The sequence below is a fragment of the Pelodiscus sinensis genome, chromosome 4, assembly GCF_052426305.1.
Source record: "Pelodiscus sinensis isolate ZL-2025 chromosome 4, ASM5242630v1, whole genome shotgun sequence".
NCBI classification, from domain to species: Eukaryota; Metazoa; Chordata; order Testudines; family Trionychidae; genus Pelodiscus; species Pelodiscus sinensis.
The window spans coordinates 85,808,440-85,822,233 of NC_143055.1; the positions used below are offsets into that span (position 1 = coordinate 85,808,440).

A 13,794-nucleotide genomic window follows, 5' to 3' on the forward strand; every position below is an offset into this window, starting at 1 on the left:
ATTGTAATCAGGAAGCCCAAAGCCCAATTGGAATTGCAGCTATCAAGGTATATGAAGGGTAACAAGAAAGGTTTCTACAGGCCTATTAGCAATAAGAGGGTGATCAGGGAAGGTGTGGGACCCTTACTGGATGAGGGAGGTAACCTGGTGACAGATGATGTGGGAAAAGCTGAAGTAACGAATGCTTTTTTCCCCTCTGTCTTCACAAACAAGGTCAGCTCTCAGGCTATTGCACTAGGGCAACACCAGTGCGGGAATGAGGTAGGTAGCCCTTAGTGGAGGAAGAACAGATTAAGAACTATTTAAAAAAGTTGGACATGCACAAATCCATGGGTCTGGACTTAATGCATCCAAAGGTGTCAAGGGAATTGGCAGGTGTCATTGCAGAGCCATTGGCCATTATCTTTGAAAATTCATGGAGATTGGGGGAGGTCCCGAATGATTGGAAAAAGGCAAATGTAGTGCCCATCTTTAAAAAAGGGAAGAAGGACAATCAATTGAACTACAGACTGATCAGCCTCACCTCAGTCCCCAGATAAATCACACAGGGGATCTTCAAGGAATTCATTTTTAAGCACTTGGAAGAGAGAAAAGTGACCAGGAATAGTCAACATGGATTCACCAAGGGCAACCAACCTGATTGCCCTTCTATGATGAGTGTATGTGGAACACCTGGACTTGAGGAAAGCTTTTGATACAGTCTACCAAGGTATGTCTACACTGCATTACTCTTTCGAGAGAGGAATGCAAATGCAGCTGAGTGAAATTGCAATGCCCAGTCCAATCTCTGCTCCTGCAAATAACCATGTGCCAGGACAGAGCACAGTCTTGACATGTTATCTTACTTTTGCCACAATGCTAAGGCTTTTCCATACTTTGGCACTTAGAGTGCAGAAGGTGGGGGCCTGCAAGATACTTTAAAATACTTTGTCACTAAAGGCTTGTGTTAAAACTCAAAAGGTCACAGATTCCCTGGCCTTAGAATGGGATCACTGCTACCACCCAAATGCAAAAAAACACAATGGCTGTGTCTACACTGGGCCACTTATTCTGGAAAATCAGCCGCTTTTCCGGAATAAGCTGTGAGCTGTCTACACTGGCCCTTGAATTTCCGGAAAAGCAACGATGCTCTACTGTACAAAATCAGCCGCTATTCTGGAAAAACTATTCTGCTCCCGCTCAGGCATAAGTCCTTATTCCGGAACACTGTTCTGGAAAAGGGCCAGTGTAGACAGCCCAGTAGTCTTTTCCGGAAAAAAAAGCCCCGATCGCGAAAATGACGCTCGGGGCTCTTTTCCGGAAAAGCGCGTCTACATTGGCCACAGATGCTTTTCCGGAAAAAGGGCTTTTCCGGAAAAGCAGCCTGCCAATGTAGACGCTCTTTTTCCAGAAATACTTATAACGAAAACTATTCTGTTTTAAGCATTTCCAGAAATTCATGCCAGTGTAGACACAGCCAACAAGTTTGAGAACCCAGGGACGCGCATTTGGGAATTCTTTCCTATGGGGTCCGGTCAGGTTCTTTAGTCCTCCCTGTGAAGAGAGTTTGAGAACCTGTAATTTCTCTTACTAATTTAGCTTTGCAGTTTTTTGGCACATGTACATAGAGCCTCCTGCGTGTATACATAGATCATTGTCTTAAAATGGTGATTTTTATTAACAAAATAATACTTGGTGAAACATTACTTGATTGCTAGGTGATACAGAGCAACTGGGGGGAAAAAGGATTAAAACAGAGAGATTTACTTCCCTGGGATTCAGTTTGGAAAGTTATAGTATAACGGGGTAGTTACATTGAAGGAACAGAATCTGGACACCATATGTGAAGCAAGCAGGAGAGTTTATTACACACAGAGCACTGGATGGAGTGTCACTTGCTAAGCTCCGTGAACACTGCTAAACGATAGGTTATAACTAGTTATATAGGATGCTCAATGGGCAGATCAAAGTGATGGGAGGGGGGAAGATCCCGGACCCCCTAGATCAGTGGACTCCAACCTTTTTACACCCAAGATCATTTATTAAATCTCAGAACAGGCTCAGATCTACCGCCCCGCCCCTTCTTTGAAGCCCCACCCTCTCTATTCTCCTCCCGTCCATCACTTGCCATCCCCAGCCCTTACTTACTCTGATAAACAGTTTATTTTTAAATTATGCGATACTTAAAATTAAAATCACATGTTTATAGTTATGAAATAAATGGTCTGTTTTTTATTCATGCTATTTAAATCTAAAATGAAACATTTAAAATTATACATTTGGGGGGACAGAGTTCTGTGGCTGGGGGCTGAGGAGAGGGAACAGGGTGTTGGGAGGGCAGAGGACAGGGTTCTGCAGCAGGGGACAGGGTGCCAGTGGGGACAGAGTTCGGGGAGTGGGGACGGGAATAGGGACAGAGTTCGGTAGCTGGGGACAGGGGAGTGGGGACAGAGTTCTGTAGCTGGGGCCAGGGGAGTGGGGACAGAGTTCTGTGGCTGGGGACAGAGGAGTGGGGACAGCATTCTGTGGCTGGGAAGTGAGGGTTGGGGAGTGGGGTGCCAGTAGAGGCGGAAAGTCCCCTGCATCTCCCTCCTCCCAGGATTCTCTTCCCTGTCCCCAGGGAAACCAGTGTGTGCCTGCTCCAGGGCCGACACCCCCCACCCGCGCAGGGAAGCCCCGCGCGTGCTTGTCCTGGCGCCAACCTCCCCCTCCCCCACGCAGGGAAGTCCCACTAGCGCCTACCCCAGGGACAACCCCTCCCCGTGCAGGGAAGTCCCACGCACGCTTGTCCTGGCGCCAACCCCACCCCCTCCGCGCAGGGAAGCCCCACGCGCACGCCTGCCCCAGGGCCAACTCCCCCACGCGCACCGGGAAACCCCCTGTGCACCTCCCGCGGGGCTGACTCACTCCTCCTTTGCGGTGCAGGGAGATGATGCTCCCTCCCGCAGTACACCCGGCAGAGCAGCTAGCGCACTTCTGGAATCGCTGCAAGTGGCGTTAAGCTGCGGGACTTCTGTCCATCCCTGGGAAGCCGACACTACCTCCATTTTCACTTGAGGTAAGTAGTGGGGCTTCTCGGGGTGGGGCAGACAGGACACCTCACGAGCGACTAGTGGAGGCCTCGCGATGGACCAGTAGATCGCGATCAACCTGTTGGTGACCACGGCCCTAGATAGATGCTAATAGTAAGGCAAGATAAGAACAATAATATAAAGTTACATAGTGTTTCCAGTAAAACAGGTATTTAAACAAAGTAGACATCAATTATCAGTTAAGTGGTGATATGTCTGTTAGCTTCAAGAAGGTATCTCTGCAGGACATGGTCCATCTGGGGATTAAAGCAGAGATATTAGGAGTACTTAACAATGGCACAGTTGTGCCTAGCAGCATTGAATGTGTCATGTCCTGTCTCCCACCCTGGGCTAGGTGTGTGTGTGGGGGGGTAACTATCATATACTGTGTTTGTGTGCCAGTCCCAGACTCCAAATTTACAACAGGGGTTCTTAACAGAATATCATAGTCTGCCTCAGAAATTTTCATCCTACATATATGTACTCAGCATGGAGAAGTCCAACAGACCCCAAAATAAAATAAAATAACCTGATCACGTCTGACTAAACATTCCCTGTTCTACTCACATATCTGTTGGTTCAAAATTACATCTTTCCCTAGGCATAGATGTTGCTGGATATTTCATGCATGGCTTCCTTGCTTAATTCATATCCTTCCGTCTGCTCTGGTTACACAATAGCAGGAAAAGGATTGCCACTGATTTCAGTTCAAAACCATATGATTCTATGGTTCTCCTGGCCTTCTGACAACTCACTTCCTGTTTACCTAGCATTCCTGTGAACTCTCTAGGACCCACTGTCTATGGCTTTAACCCTCACCAACAAGACAATTAGGAGTAGGTCCCAAGACTTAACTACTGAGAAATATTTTTGTTAACTGAATGGCTGGAATGTCCAGAAAAGGATATTGCCCTCTGCAGGTTCATCAAGGTTGCTCACTATCATGGTGGGAAGAAGAGAAAGTTTATGGTCTCACCTGGATAAGGTTATGCTCAAACCAGAAATGTGGTATGTTGATGTCTCAAGTATACACACCTGAGCTCAAGATAGGATCCATAGTATGTCCATTTGCACATGTTGATTTAGAGGCTGCCTGGGATAATCCCATGGTTTCCATGTAGGCCATGAGATCAAGTACGTTGTCTATGTGGTGGTTAAGTCAGTAAGGACAAGCAAGCTGGGGGGATTCCAATTCCATTCTGGACAGTAGCTTTAAAAGTTCCTCCAAGAAGCTGAATGGGTTTCCATCTGGAGATCTGTGAATCATTAGGAGTCCTAAGTTTCTCTTGTCTTTTGCCTCACAGATCATAAGAATGCACTTAATTTTTTGGTTAAGTAGGTAAAATGACTTCTGTATCTGAGGTTGAAAGAGAACAAAGCTATCTCAATGACTCCTTCTCCTTTTCCTGGTGCATATTGATCAGTTGTGTAATGAGATGAAAAATATTTGGTTAACATATTAAGAGTCTGAGTTACGTATCATGTTCTGTATGTATGAGAAGAATCACTAAAATTAATCATATAAAATAGTTGTATTTTAGGAGCAATTTGAGGATAGATGTACATAAAAGATACATTGGAATATCCGTTTTTAGACAGTTAAAGTTTGCAATATCTCAAACACTTAATATTACTTAAATATATATAGATATGCTCACTCAAGCTGATGGAAAAAGAAACAATTTAGTGAGAAACTTTGAACTCTTCCATTTTGTAGAGTTTTAAATGGGGCAGTTTTTGTTTGTGAATGTTTGTGTGTCAGGTTTTCATCAAAATAGCATTTGAAATTGAATGCTTTTATTTACTGAAACCTGCATCTTACAAACATTTCGGTTTAACACAAATTACATATTTAGTTAAGAACAAGGTTTAATGATTTTTGATAATATAATTGAATAAAATATCCCCCAAATTTTGAAAAAAATGGAAGGTTCTGAAGGTATTAAGAATTTGTAAACAAAACTACATTTTTAAATAAGGCAATTTTCCCTCCAGAAAACTTCCTTTTAAAAAATATCTCCCAGTTTGAACAGTAGCATTCTTTCATATTTTGGATAATTTATCTATTACAAAGTACAATGCTGCAATGCAGAAACAAAAGAGTATTCTGAACCAATCTTCCCCTGCATGATAAACAATCAGAATTTTCACTAAAAATCAAATCAAACCTTTTGGAATTCTGGTCTCTTCAGGGGTAATGTGAAAGCAGATCAGTCTACCTTATTTGTTCAGTACCAAATCTGTCCCCTTTCAAGTATATTAGTTTTTAACTACAGAATGTGCATGTCTAGAGATTCCACCACACAGAGTATTTGTATTTGTCCCGCGGGGAAAAATATTCATGACTATATAAGAATGTAACACAATATTGAGACATTCTCTATCCTCTCAACTCTGCAACACCTGAAACATCTTAAAAATGAATAAAATAATAATTAAGAGGACATGCGGCTTACCTGTGGATTTAATCCTTATGGTAGCCCCTGGCAGTTAATCATGCTGACAGCTTCCCCTTATTTCCAGGTTGGTTACTTTTAACCTCCTAATCAATACTTAACATTCTGTTTGCAGGGGCATATTACAGATTCATACGGAGTTTTTCTTTTCTCTAGTACTGTACATATTTTCTTTATTCATTCATTCATCTTTTCTGTATGTGTTTTTTTTTATTATTTTACAGTTGTTGAATCTTTTTTTCTGAATAGTGAGACTGAAAACTATCTGGAAGTGGAGCTTTGCCCGTAAGTTTTGATGTGTAATACTGACGATGCTATGTTGATGTCTCTCTTATAAAACCTTGTACTTTGTAACTGTTATGTTCAGAGGTATTGCTGATTTGTTTTGTTTTTGTAAGTGGCATACTGTACATTGACCTTGAGGCTATTATTTTTAGGCATTAGCTATTTTTAAAATTAAACAGTTTATATATGGGTTTAACTTATGACAGGGAGAATTGGAGGCCTAACATGATTGAGGGGATAATGGAGGTGCTGCACTTGGAGGGGAACAGTCAGTAGCTGGGTGAACATAAAATAACAAGAAGCTTCAGGGGGTAGCCGAGTTAGTCTGTACAGGATAAACTAAAAAAAACCCAACAAATAGTCTGGTAGCACTTTATAGACTAGCAAAACATGTAGATGGTATCATGAGCATTCGTGGGCACAGCCCACTTCTTCAGATGACCGGTCATCTGAAGAAATGGTCTGTGCCCACGAAAGCTCATGATAACATCTACATGTTTTGTTTGTCTATAAAGTGCTATCAGACTATTTGTTGTTTTCTTAAGTTATAAAATGATAAATCAGGGTAAGAAGTGTGTAGCGAAAGCTAGCTTGAATAGTTAAAACTTTATTCCAGTTTTACACTCTCCTTGATAACTGTTTGAAGTGCATTGCTGTCCCAGATCACACACAAGAGAAGAGGTAAAAATCTTGCTGTACATATTTTAAGGCTGTTCCTCACTCTGGCACTCCCAGTGCAAAAGATGAGGGCCCACAAGAGACCTTAAAAATACCTTGCCTCTATAGGCTTCTGCCTAAGGTTACAGATTCCCTGGCTTGGGAGGCTGCTTCCACCAAGCGAAAACCCCTTTCTTCTTGTACCTAGGAAGAAAGCACTTGAACTTATTCCAGAGAAGTACCCCAAGTTCTTTTGCCACAAGAGAGCTTGAAAGAAAAAGACGAGAAAACAAACTGCAGTCTCTGATAGCTAACTTCTCAGGCTTAAGCATACACGCACAGATCTCCTATTACCTTCCAGGACACAAGACACAAATCATAGCCTTAAAAGTGTGATTTTATTAACAAAACAAAAAGATATACTTAGTAAAGCATGCTAGGTTGCTAGGTGTTATAAAACAACTGAGAAAAGAAAAGATTAAAACACAGATAATTGTATCTCTGGGATTCAGTTTAATACAGTGTATGGGGCGGGGGAGACGCATGGATTTAGCACCAAGAAGTTTAACCAAACAACAAAACAAAGGAAGTAACCTGATTGTGTCTAAATAGACATTTCATTCCCTATCGACTCACAGATTTGTGCTTTAAAGTCCAGTCCATTTCCATGCCCAGTATTTATTGTAGGCTTGATAGTTCTGCCTGGTTCAATTCATCATGTTCCTCCAACTCGTGACTTAAAACTCACACAAAAAAAACCAGCAGACAGCTATATCTTCCAATTCAAATTTCAACACCTTCTCCCATTGGCTTCCCTCGCTCCCTGCAAAGCACCCTCTAGCTATCTGAGTATAAACACTTTAGTCACTGAATGTTGGCCAGCACTGCCCCATCCATCATTGCATATCTTATGGATCTCTACAACATTATAGGTTGTAATTTGGTTGCAATCTTGGATCTTGTAAAAGGACTGCCTACCTGTACTCCCAACATCCCCTCTGCTCTTAGTAATACAAGTAAGAAGAGAGAGACCTCATCACAGGTAATAGTTTGAATAAACCTGGAAGGATTCCTTCCCCATCCTCACTGTTTTATGCTGCAGATAGTTCCATCTGCTTTTTGCCTTAAATAAGGCATACAGTAAATGCTAGTTACACAGGAAAACCTCCAGTCCTTAAATAATGAGAAATTATTGAAAAGGAAATGCAGAAATGCAGCAATAAAAAAGGAATTTTAATATCTTAATTTTTCCAAAATATGGGGTAACTAAAGCTGGTTTGGAACTCTTGACAATTTGTGTTTGTTACTAAATGCCAATTCATTGAAGCACCCTTTTTTCAGAATGTATTTGGTGTGACAAGAGTTTTTCACATTCAGGACAAGCAGAAGAGAGAAAGAGAGATCCCAAAAGAGCCCAGTATTAAGTGTACTCATCTAGCCTCAACCACTTTGAGATTCTAGGTCTTCTCTATCTCAGCAAAAGCAAGCCTTGGTTTTGGTCTGCTTCAGAATGGAACCAAATGTCAAAACCGCACATTTTTTCACAAACTGGAATTCTTGTTTTCCAGACAGTCTAGTGACAGCTATTTAATCAAATTTTTCTCATCTGTGGCCCCAGAGATGTTTGGATTTTCTTGCCCACATGAACCATGCACCCAAAAGATTAAAGACACAGAATATTAGTTCATCCATGAAGGCTCTTGGGTTGTCACTCACATATAATCTGTATTAATTAGAAAAATTGTCTGCTCCATTTACACTTAATGGAACATGTCCTGTGTTCCTTCCTAGGTATTGAAAACTGCTTCTGAGTCACAGTACATTTATAATCACTTTAATTTTGAATTTAAAAAATGTGAAGATTCCTACAAACTATGGAATAGACTAGTCTTGAAATTAGGCATTTAAATACACTAGTTAATTACTGGTTTATTTTGAATATTTACTACTTGAGGCTAATTACTTCCGGTCATAAATATGGGGTTGTGTATTAAAAAATCAGGGGTTATAGTGCAGTATTTAATTGTTACTAGAAAAATACAATGGCAGTCATCTAGCACTGCCTGGTTTGTTTGAGGGGGGACACTAATTATGGTTGTGTTCTTTTTAGCACATGCCATATTGCAAATAAAATAACGAATAGGGAATGAAGAGATTACCACATTAGAAATCAGGCAAGAAGCTCAGATATTATTAGAAGCCGACAGATTAATACTTAGGCAATTCATAATTGCATCTAGACCATGAAGATGCTGTGTTTCGTGGTTCTCTACTTGTATTACTTTTATTTGTAACATGTGGATTATTGGTAAAAATTAACCACTCCACTGCTTAGGGTAACTTTCAGCAATAAGAGTAGGTCAAGGACCATGTGTTCCTATGTGTTTGTGGTGGTTGGAGATTTTTTTTTTTTGCATGGTCAATTGATTGAAAGTCTTATATTAATTTTTTTTTTTGAGATTTGATATAGATTTAAACCACAAGAGACACTGGAATTAAGCTTTTTAAAAATCACATACAACCTGGGAGATTAAATGTTTAGATGCTAAGAATGTTAATATGATGCAGGTTAACACAACGGTTGCTGTCTCTGAACCATTCATTTTCAAAAGTGAGCATTCTTGAGATGTATACACATGCACATTTCATCTGTCCTTAAGCATTACCTTACTCCACAAGTATTCCCTTGGAATCAGTGGGGCTATTGGTGGTACTTCTCATTAATTAATGAGTATGAGATTTTGGACCTTAATGAACACAGATGTTCAGATGTCTAGATGTCCAGTTCACAAATTTCAAGTTCCCCTTCTAACTTCATTCATTCAAAACTGTGTTGTTATTTCCGGAATACCCAGACAGAAATGCCATTTTGCTTATTTTAATAATATATACATTTTTTTAAAATTACATAAAATCATCAATCCCAATTCTGCAAATTTTGGGCCTTATTCTGAGTTGCTGACTATCTTTTTCAAGTTGCTAAGCATCCTCAAATTTTATGGAGTTGTGAGGGTTCAGGACCCATTATTGTAAATTAAATACTTCAAATATTATATCACATCAATAGAGACAAAGCATTTTAAAAAGCATACAATATATTGCAAGCTGTCAATAAATCTGAATCAAGCTGTATTATTAACTGTGGGTCTTTGAGCAAATAACTAAAACATATTATTAAATTATATGAATTATTGAAAGAGCAAGAACTCATAAGAACATAAGAATGGCCATACTGGGTCAGACCAAAGGTCCATGCAACACAGTACACTGTCTGCCGACAGTGGCCAATGCTAGGTGTTCCAGAGGGAGTGAATCGAACAGGTAATGATCAAGCGATCTCTCTCCTGCCATCCATCTCCACCCTCTGACAAACAGAAGCTAGGGACACCATTCCTTACCCATATTGGCTAAAAGCCATTTATGGACTTAGCCTCCATGAATTTATCTAGTTCTCTTTTAAATCCTATTATAGTCCTATCCTTCACAACCTCCTCCAGCAAGGAGTTCCACAGATTGACTATGCGCTTTGTGAAGAAGAACTTCCTTTTATATGTTTTAAACCTGCTGCCCACTAGTTTCATTTGGTGGCCCCTAGTTCTTATATTATGGGAACAAGTAAATATTTTTTTCTTATTCCTTTTTCCACACCACTCATGATTTTATATACCTCTGTCATATCCCCCCTTAGTCTCCTCTTTTCCAAGCTGAAAGTTCCAGTCTCTTTTATCTCTCCTCATATGGGACCTATTAAAAAACCCTAATCATTTTAGTTGCCCTTCTCTGAACCTTTTCTAATGCCAGTGTATCTTTTTTGAGATGAGGGGACCACATCTGTACACATTATTCAAGATATGAGCGTACCATGGATTTATATAAGGGCAATAAGATATTCTCCATCTTATTCTTTATCCCTTTTTTAATGATTCCTAACTTCCTGTTTGCTTTTTGACTGCCACTGCACACTGCGTGGACGTCTTCAGAGAACTATCCATGATGACTCCAAGATCTCTTTCCTGTTTAGTTGTAGCTAAATTAGCCCCCATCATATTATATGTATAGTTGGGGTTATTTTTTCCAATGTGCAATACTTTACATTTATCCACATTAAATTTCATTTGCCATTTTGTTGCCTGGTCACTTTGTTTGGTGAGATCTTTTTGAAGTTCTTCACCGACTGCTTTGGTCTTAACTATCTTGAACAGTTTAGTGTCATCTGCAAACTTTCCCACCTCACTGTTTACCCCTTTCTCCAGATCATTTATGAATAAGTTGAATAGGATTGGTCCTAGGACTGACCTTCGGGGAACACCACTCCATTCTGAAAATTTACCATTTATTCCTACCCTTTGTCTCCTGTCTTTTAACCAGTCCCCAGTCCATGAAAGGATCTTCCCTCTTATCCCATGATAACTTAATTTATGAAAGAGCCTTTGGTGGGGACCTTGTCAAAGGTTTTTTAGAAATCTAAATACACTATATCTACTGGACCCCCCTTGTCCACATGTTTGTTGACCCCTTCAAAGAACTCTAATAGATTAGTAAGACATGATTTCCCTTTACGGAAACCATGTTGACTTTTGCCCAACAAATTATGTTCTTCTACGTGTCTGACAATTTTATTCTTTACTATTGTTTGAACTAATTTGCCCGGTACTGACGTTAGACTTACCAGTCTGTAACTGCCGGGATTGCCTCTAGAGCCCTATTTAAATATTGGTGTTACGCTAGCTATCTTCCAGTCATTGGGTACAGAAGCTGATTTAAAGAATAGGTTACAAACCATAGTTAATAGTTCCGCAATTTCACATTTGAGTTCTTTCAGAACCTTTTGGTGAATGCCATCCGGTACCAGTGATTTGTTACTGTTAAGTTTATCAATTAATTCCAAAACCTCCTCTAATGACATTTCAATCTGTGACAAGTCCTCAGATTTGTCACTTACAAAGGACAGGTCAGGTTTGGGAATCTTCCTAATATTCTCAGCCGTGAAGACTGAAGCAAAGAATTCATGTAGTTTTTCTGCAATGACTTTATCATCTTTAAGTGCTCCTTTTGTATCTCGATCGTCCAGGGGCCCCACTGATTGTTTAGCAGGCTTCCTGCTTCTGATGTACTTAAAAAACATTTGTTATTATTTTTTGTGGTTTTTTTTTTTTTTTTTTTTGCTAGCTGTTCTTCAAACTCCTTTTTGGCTTTTTTATTACATTTTTACACTTAATTTGGCAGTGTTTATGCTTCTTTCTATTTATCTCACTAGGGGTGTGTCTAGACTACATGCCTCCTTTGACGGAGGCATGTAGATTAGCCAGATCGGAAGAGGGAAATGAAGCCGCGATTAAAATAATCGCGGCTTCATTTAAATTTAAATGGCTGCCCCGATCTGCCGATCAGCTGTTTGTCGGCAGATCGGGGCAGTCTGGACGCGACGCGCCGACAAAGAAGCCTTTCTTCATCGGCACAGGTAAACCTGGTTTCACGAGGCTTACCTGTGCCGATGAAGAAAGGCTTCTTTGTCGGCGCATCGCGTCCAGACTGCCCCGATCTGCCGACAAACAGCTGATCGGCAGATCGGGGCAGCCATTTAAATTTAAATGAAGCCGCGATTATTTTAATCGCGGCTTCATTTCCCTCTTCCGATCTGGCTAATCTACATGCCTCCGTCGAAGGAGGCATGTAGTCTAGACACACCCTAGGATTTAACTTCCACTTTTTAAAAGATGTCTTTTTTATCTCTCACTGCTTCTTTTACATGGTTGTTAAGCCACGGTGGCTCTTTAGTTCTTCTACTATGTTTTTTAATTTGGGGTATATATTTAAAAATGCATACCCCAAATTAGAATTTGTATATTCTTCATGTTTACGGAGCAGAGGGAGTTTGTTTACTGAGTTTGTATATAGAAGTTGGGGGTAAATGGAATCTATTTACTTAACACTGACATAAATGATAAAGATACTTCCTTTTATGTGAAATAAAATGTTATATTGATTGTGGGCTAGTAGTGAGATTTCAGCATCCTATCTTTGGGGCACTTGTTTATAGACTTCATCACAGATTATGTACAATGTGGTGAACATTATTAAAATGAATCCAAGCAGCCGGTCTTTAAATTGATTTTCCTGTGTAGTAATTAACTTCTGATGTAGCAAAAGTTAGATGATGAGGTTTTGATTTATCCTCCATGTCTAGACATAACTTAAATTTGGGTACCTTTTTAATTTGAACTGATGACTGATGTAATCTATTACAATGGGGATAAAATAGACCACTGTCTTTAAAGTGTGTGAATGCATATGCTTGTCACTTCCACTATCAGTGGGAATTAGGATAGATCAGTCAGCTTGAATGAAGTTTTCGGGGAACAAGCTTCTGGCTAGCTGAAGACAAGATTATACATTAAATTAAATTCTTCAATATTTTACAAGGGAGGACTCTGAGCTAGTTATGGAATTGATTTTGACATTATAATTGAAATCTTTTTTCCCTCATATTTGTTTCTTTCTAGGCATGGACAACATCTTGTATTATTACTCTCTAGAGGAAACTGTTTTAAAGTAAGTAATATTCCACAGAACTAATTTACAATGAAATGCCTGCCAAAAACAGCTTTGTTTTTGTAAGTGCTTCTTGTAGTATTTTCCTTTGTACTCAGTTGCTTGAAATATCTCTTCAGAAAATAAGGTTTTTCATCACGAATTTTGCTGCTTTTCCACTTGGCAATATTATTTTTTATCTTTGTTGCTTAAGATGTACAAATGAATTAGGATCTTTGTTTATTACTTAATTTGCACTCTGATCTCAATGATTTCAGAAAAGTGCCATGGATTTTAGGGCTTGATTCTGCATGGCACCTCCTGCATGGTGCCTTCTTTCATCAGCTCTCAGTGATGTATCTCACAGAAGAGACTCAGAACCTTACTGATCAGGAAATCTCTTGTGTTTCCTCTGCAAGCTGATTTTTTATAGCTTAAAGCAAAGATTCTCAAACTGCTTGAGGGTGGACCATATATTATTAGTGAATGTGTTTTGTGAACTGTCCTTCACTCCCCACCTTTTCTATTCAGAATCTTTAAACTACGGGTATTATCTACTCAGCAAGTATTGTTAGAGAAGTATTTAATGCATTTTCAGTTGCCTTAAATACACTATAGTATTTGAAAACAAGCAGGAGATCCAACAGCAAGTGACCATATAGTGTTCTGTAGACTATAGATTGTAAATCTCCGGTATAGAATATAACATATGGTGAACTAAATATTCAAAAGTAGGTGCTTAGGTTGTTCTTGCAGAAATAGGCACACACGAGTGAAGATAATGAAGATGTATATAATTTACCCATTTAAAACTG

The 13,794-nt window shown here is 39.6% G+C and overlaps 1 protein-coding gene across 1 annotated transcript in view; it reads left to right on the forward strand.

Moving 5' to 3' along the window:
- LOC102462442 (UPF0462 protein C4orf33 homolog) overlaps positions 1-13,794 on the forward strand; it is a 33,849-nt gene that overhangs the window by 2,731 nt on the left and 17,324 nt on the right. The window contains exons 2-3 of the mRNA XM_025187117.3: positions 5,731-5,791; positions 12,952-13,000. Of these exons, the coding sequence (XP_025042902.3) occupies positions 5,731-5,791; positions 12,952-13,000 (110 nt within the window). The remainder of the gene's footprint in view (positions 1-5,730; positions 5,792-12,951; positions 13,001-13,794) is intronic.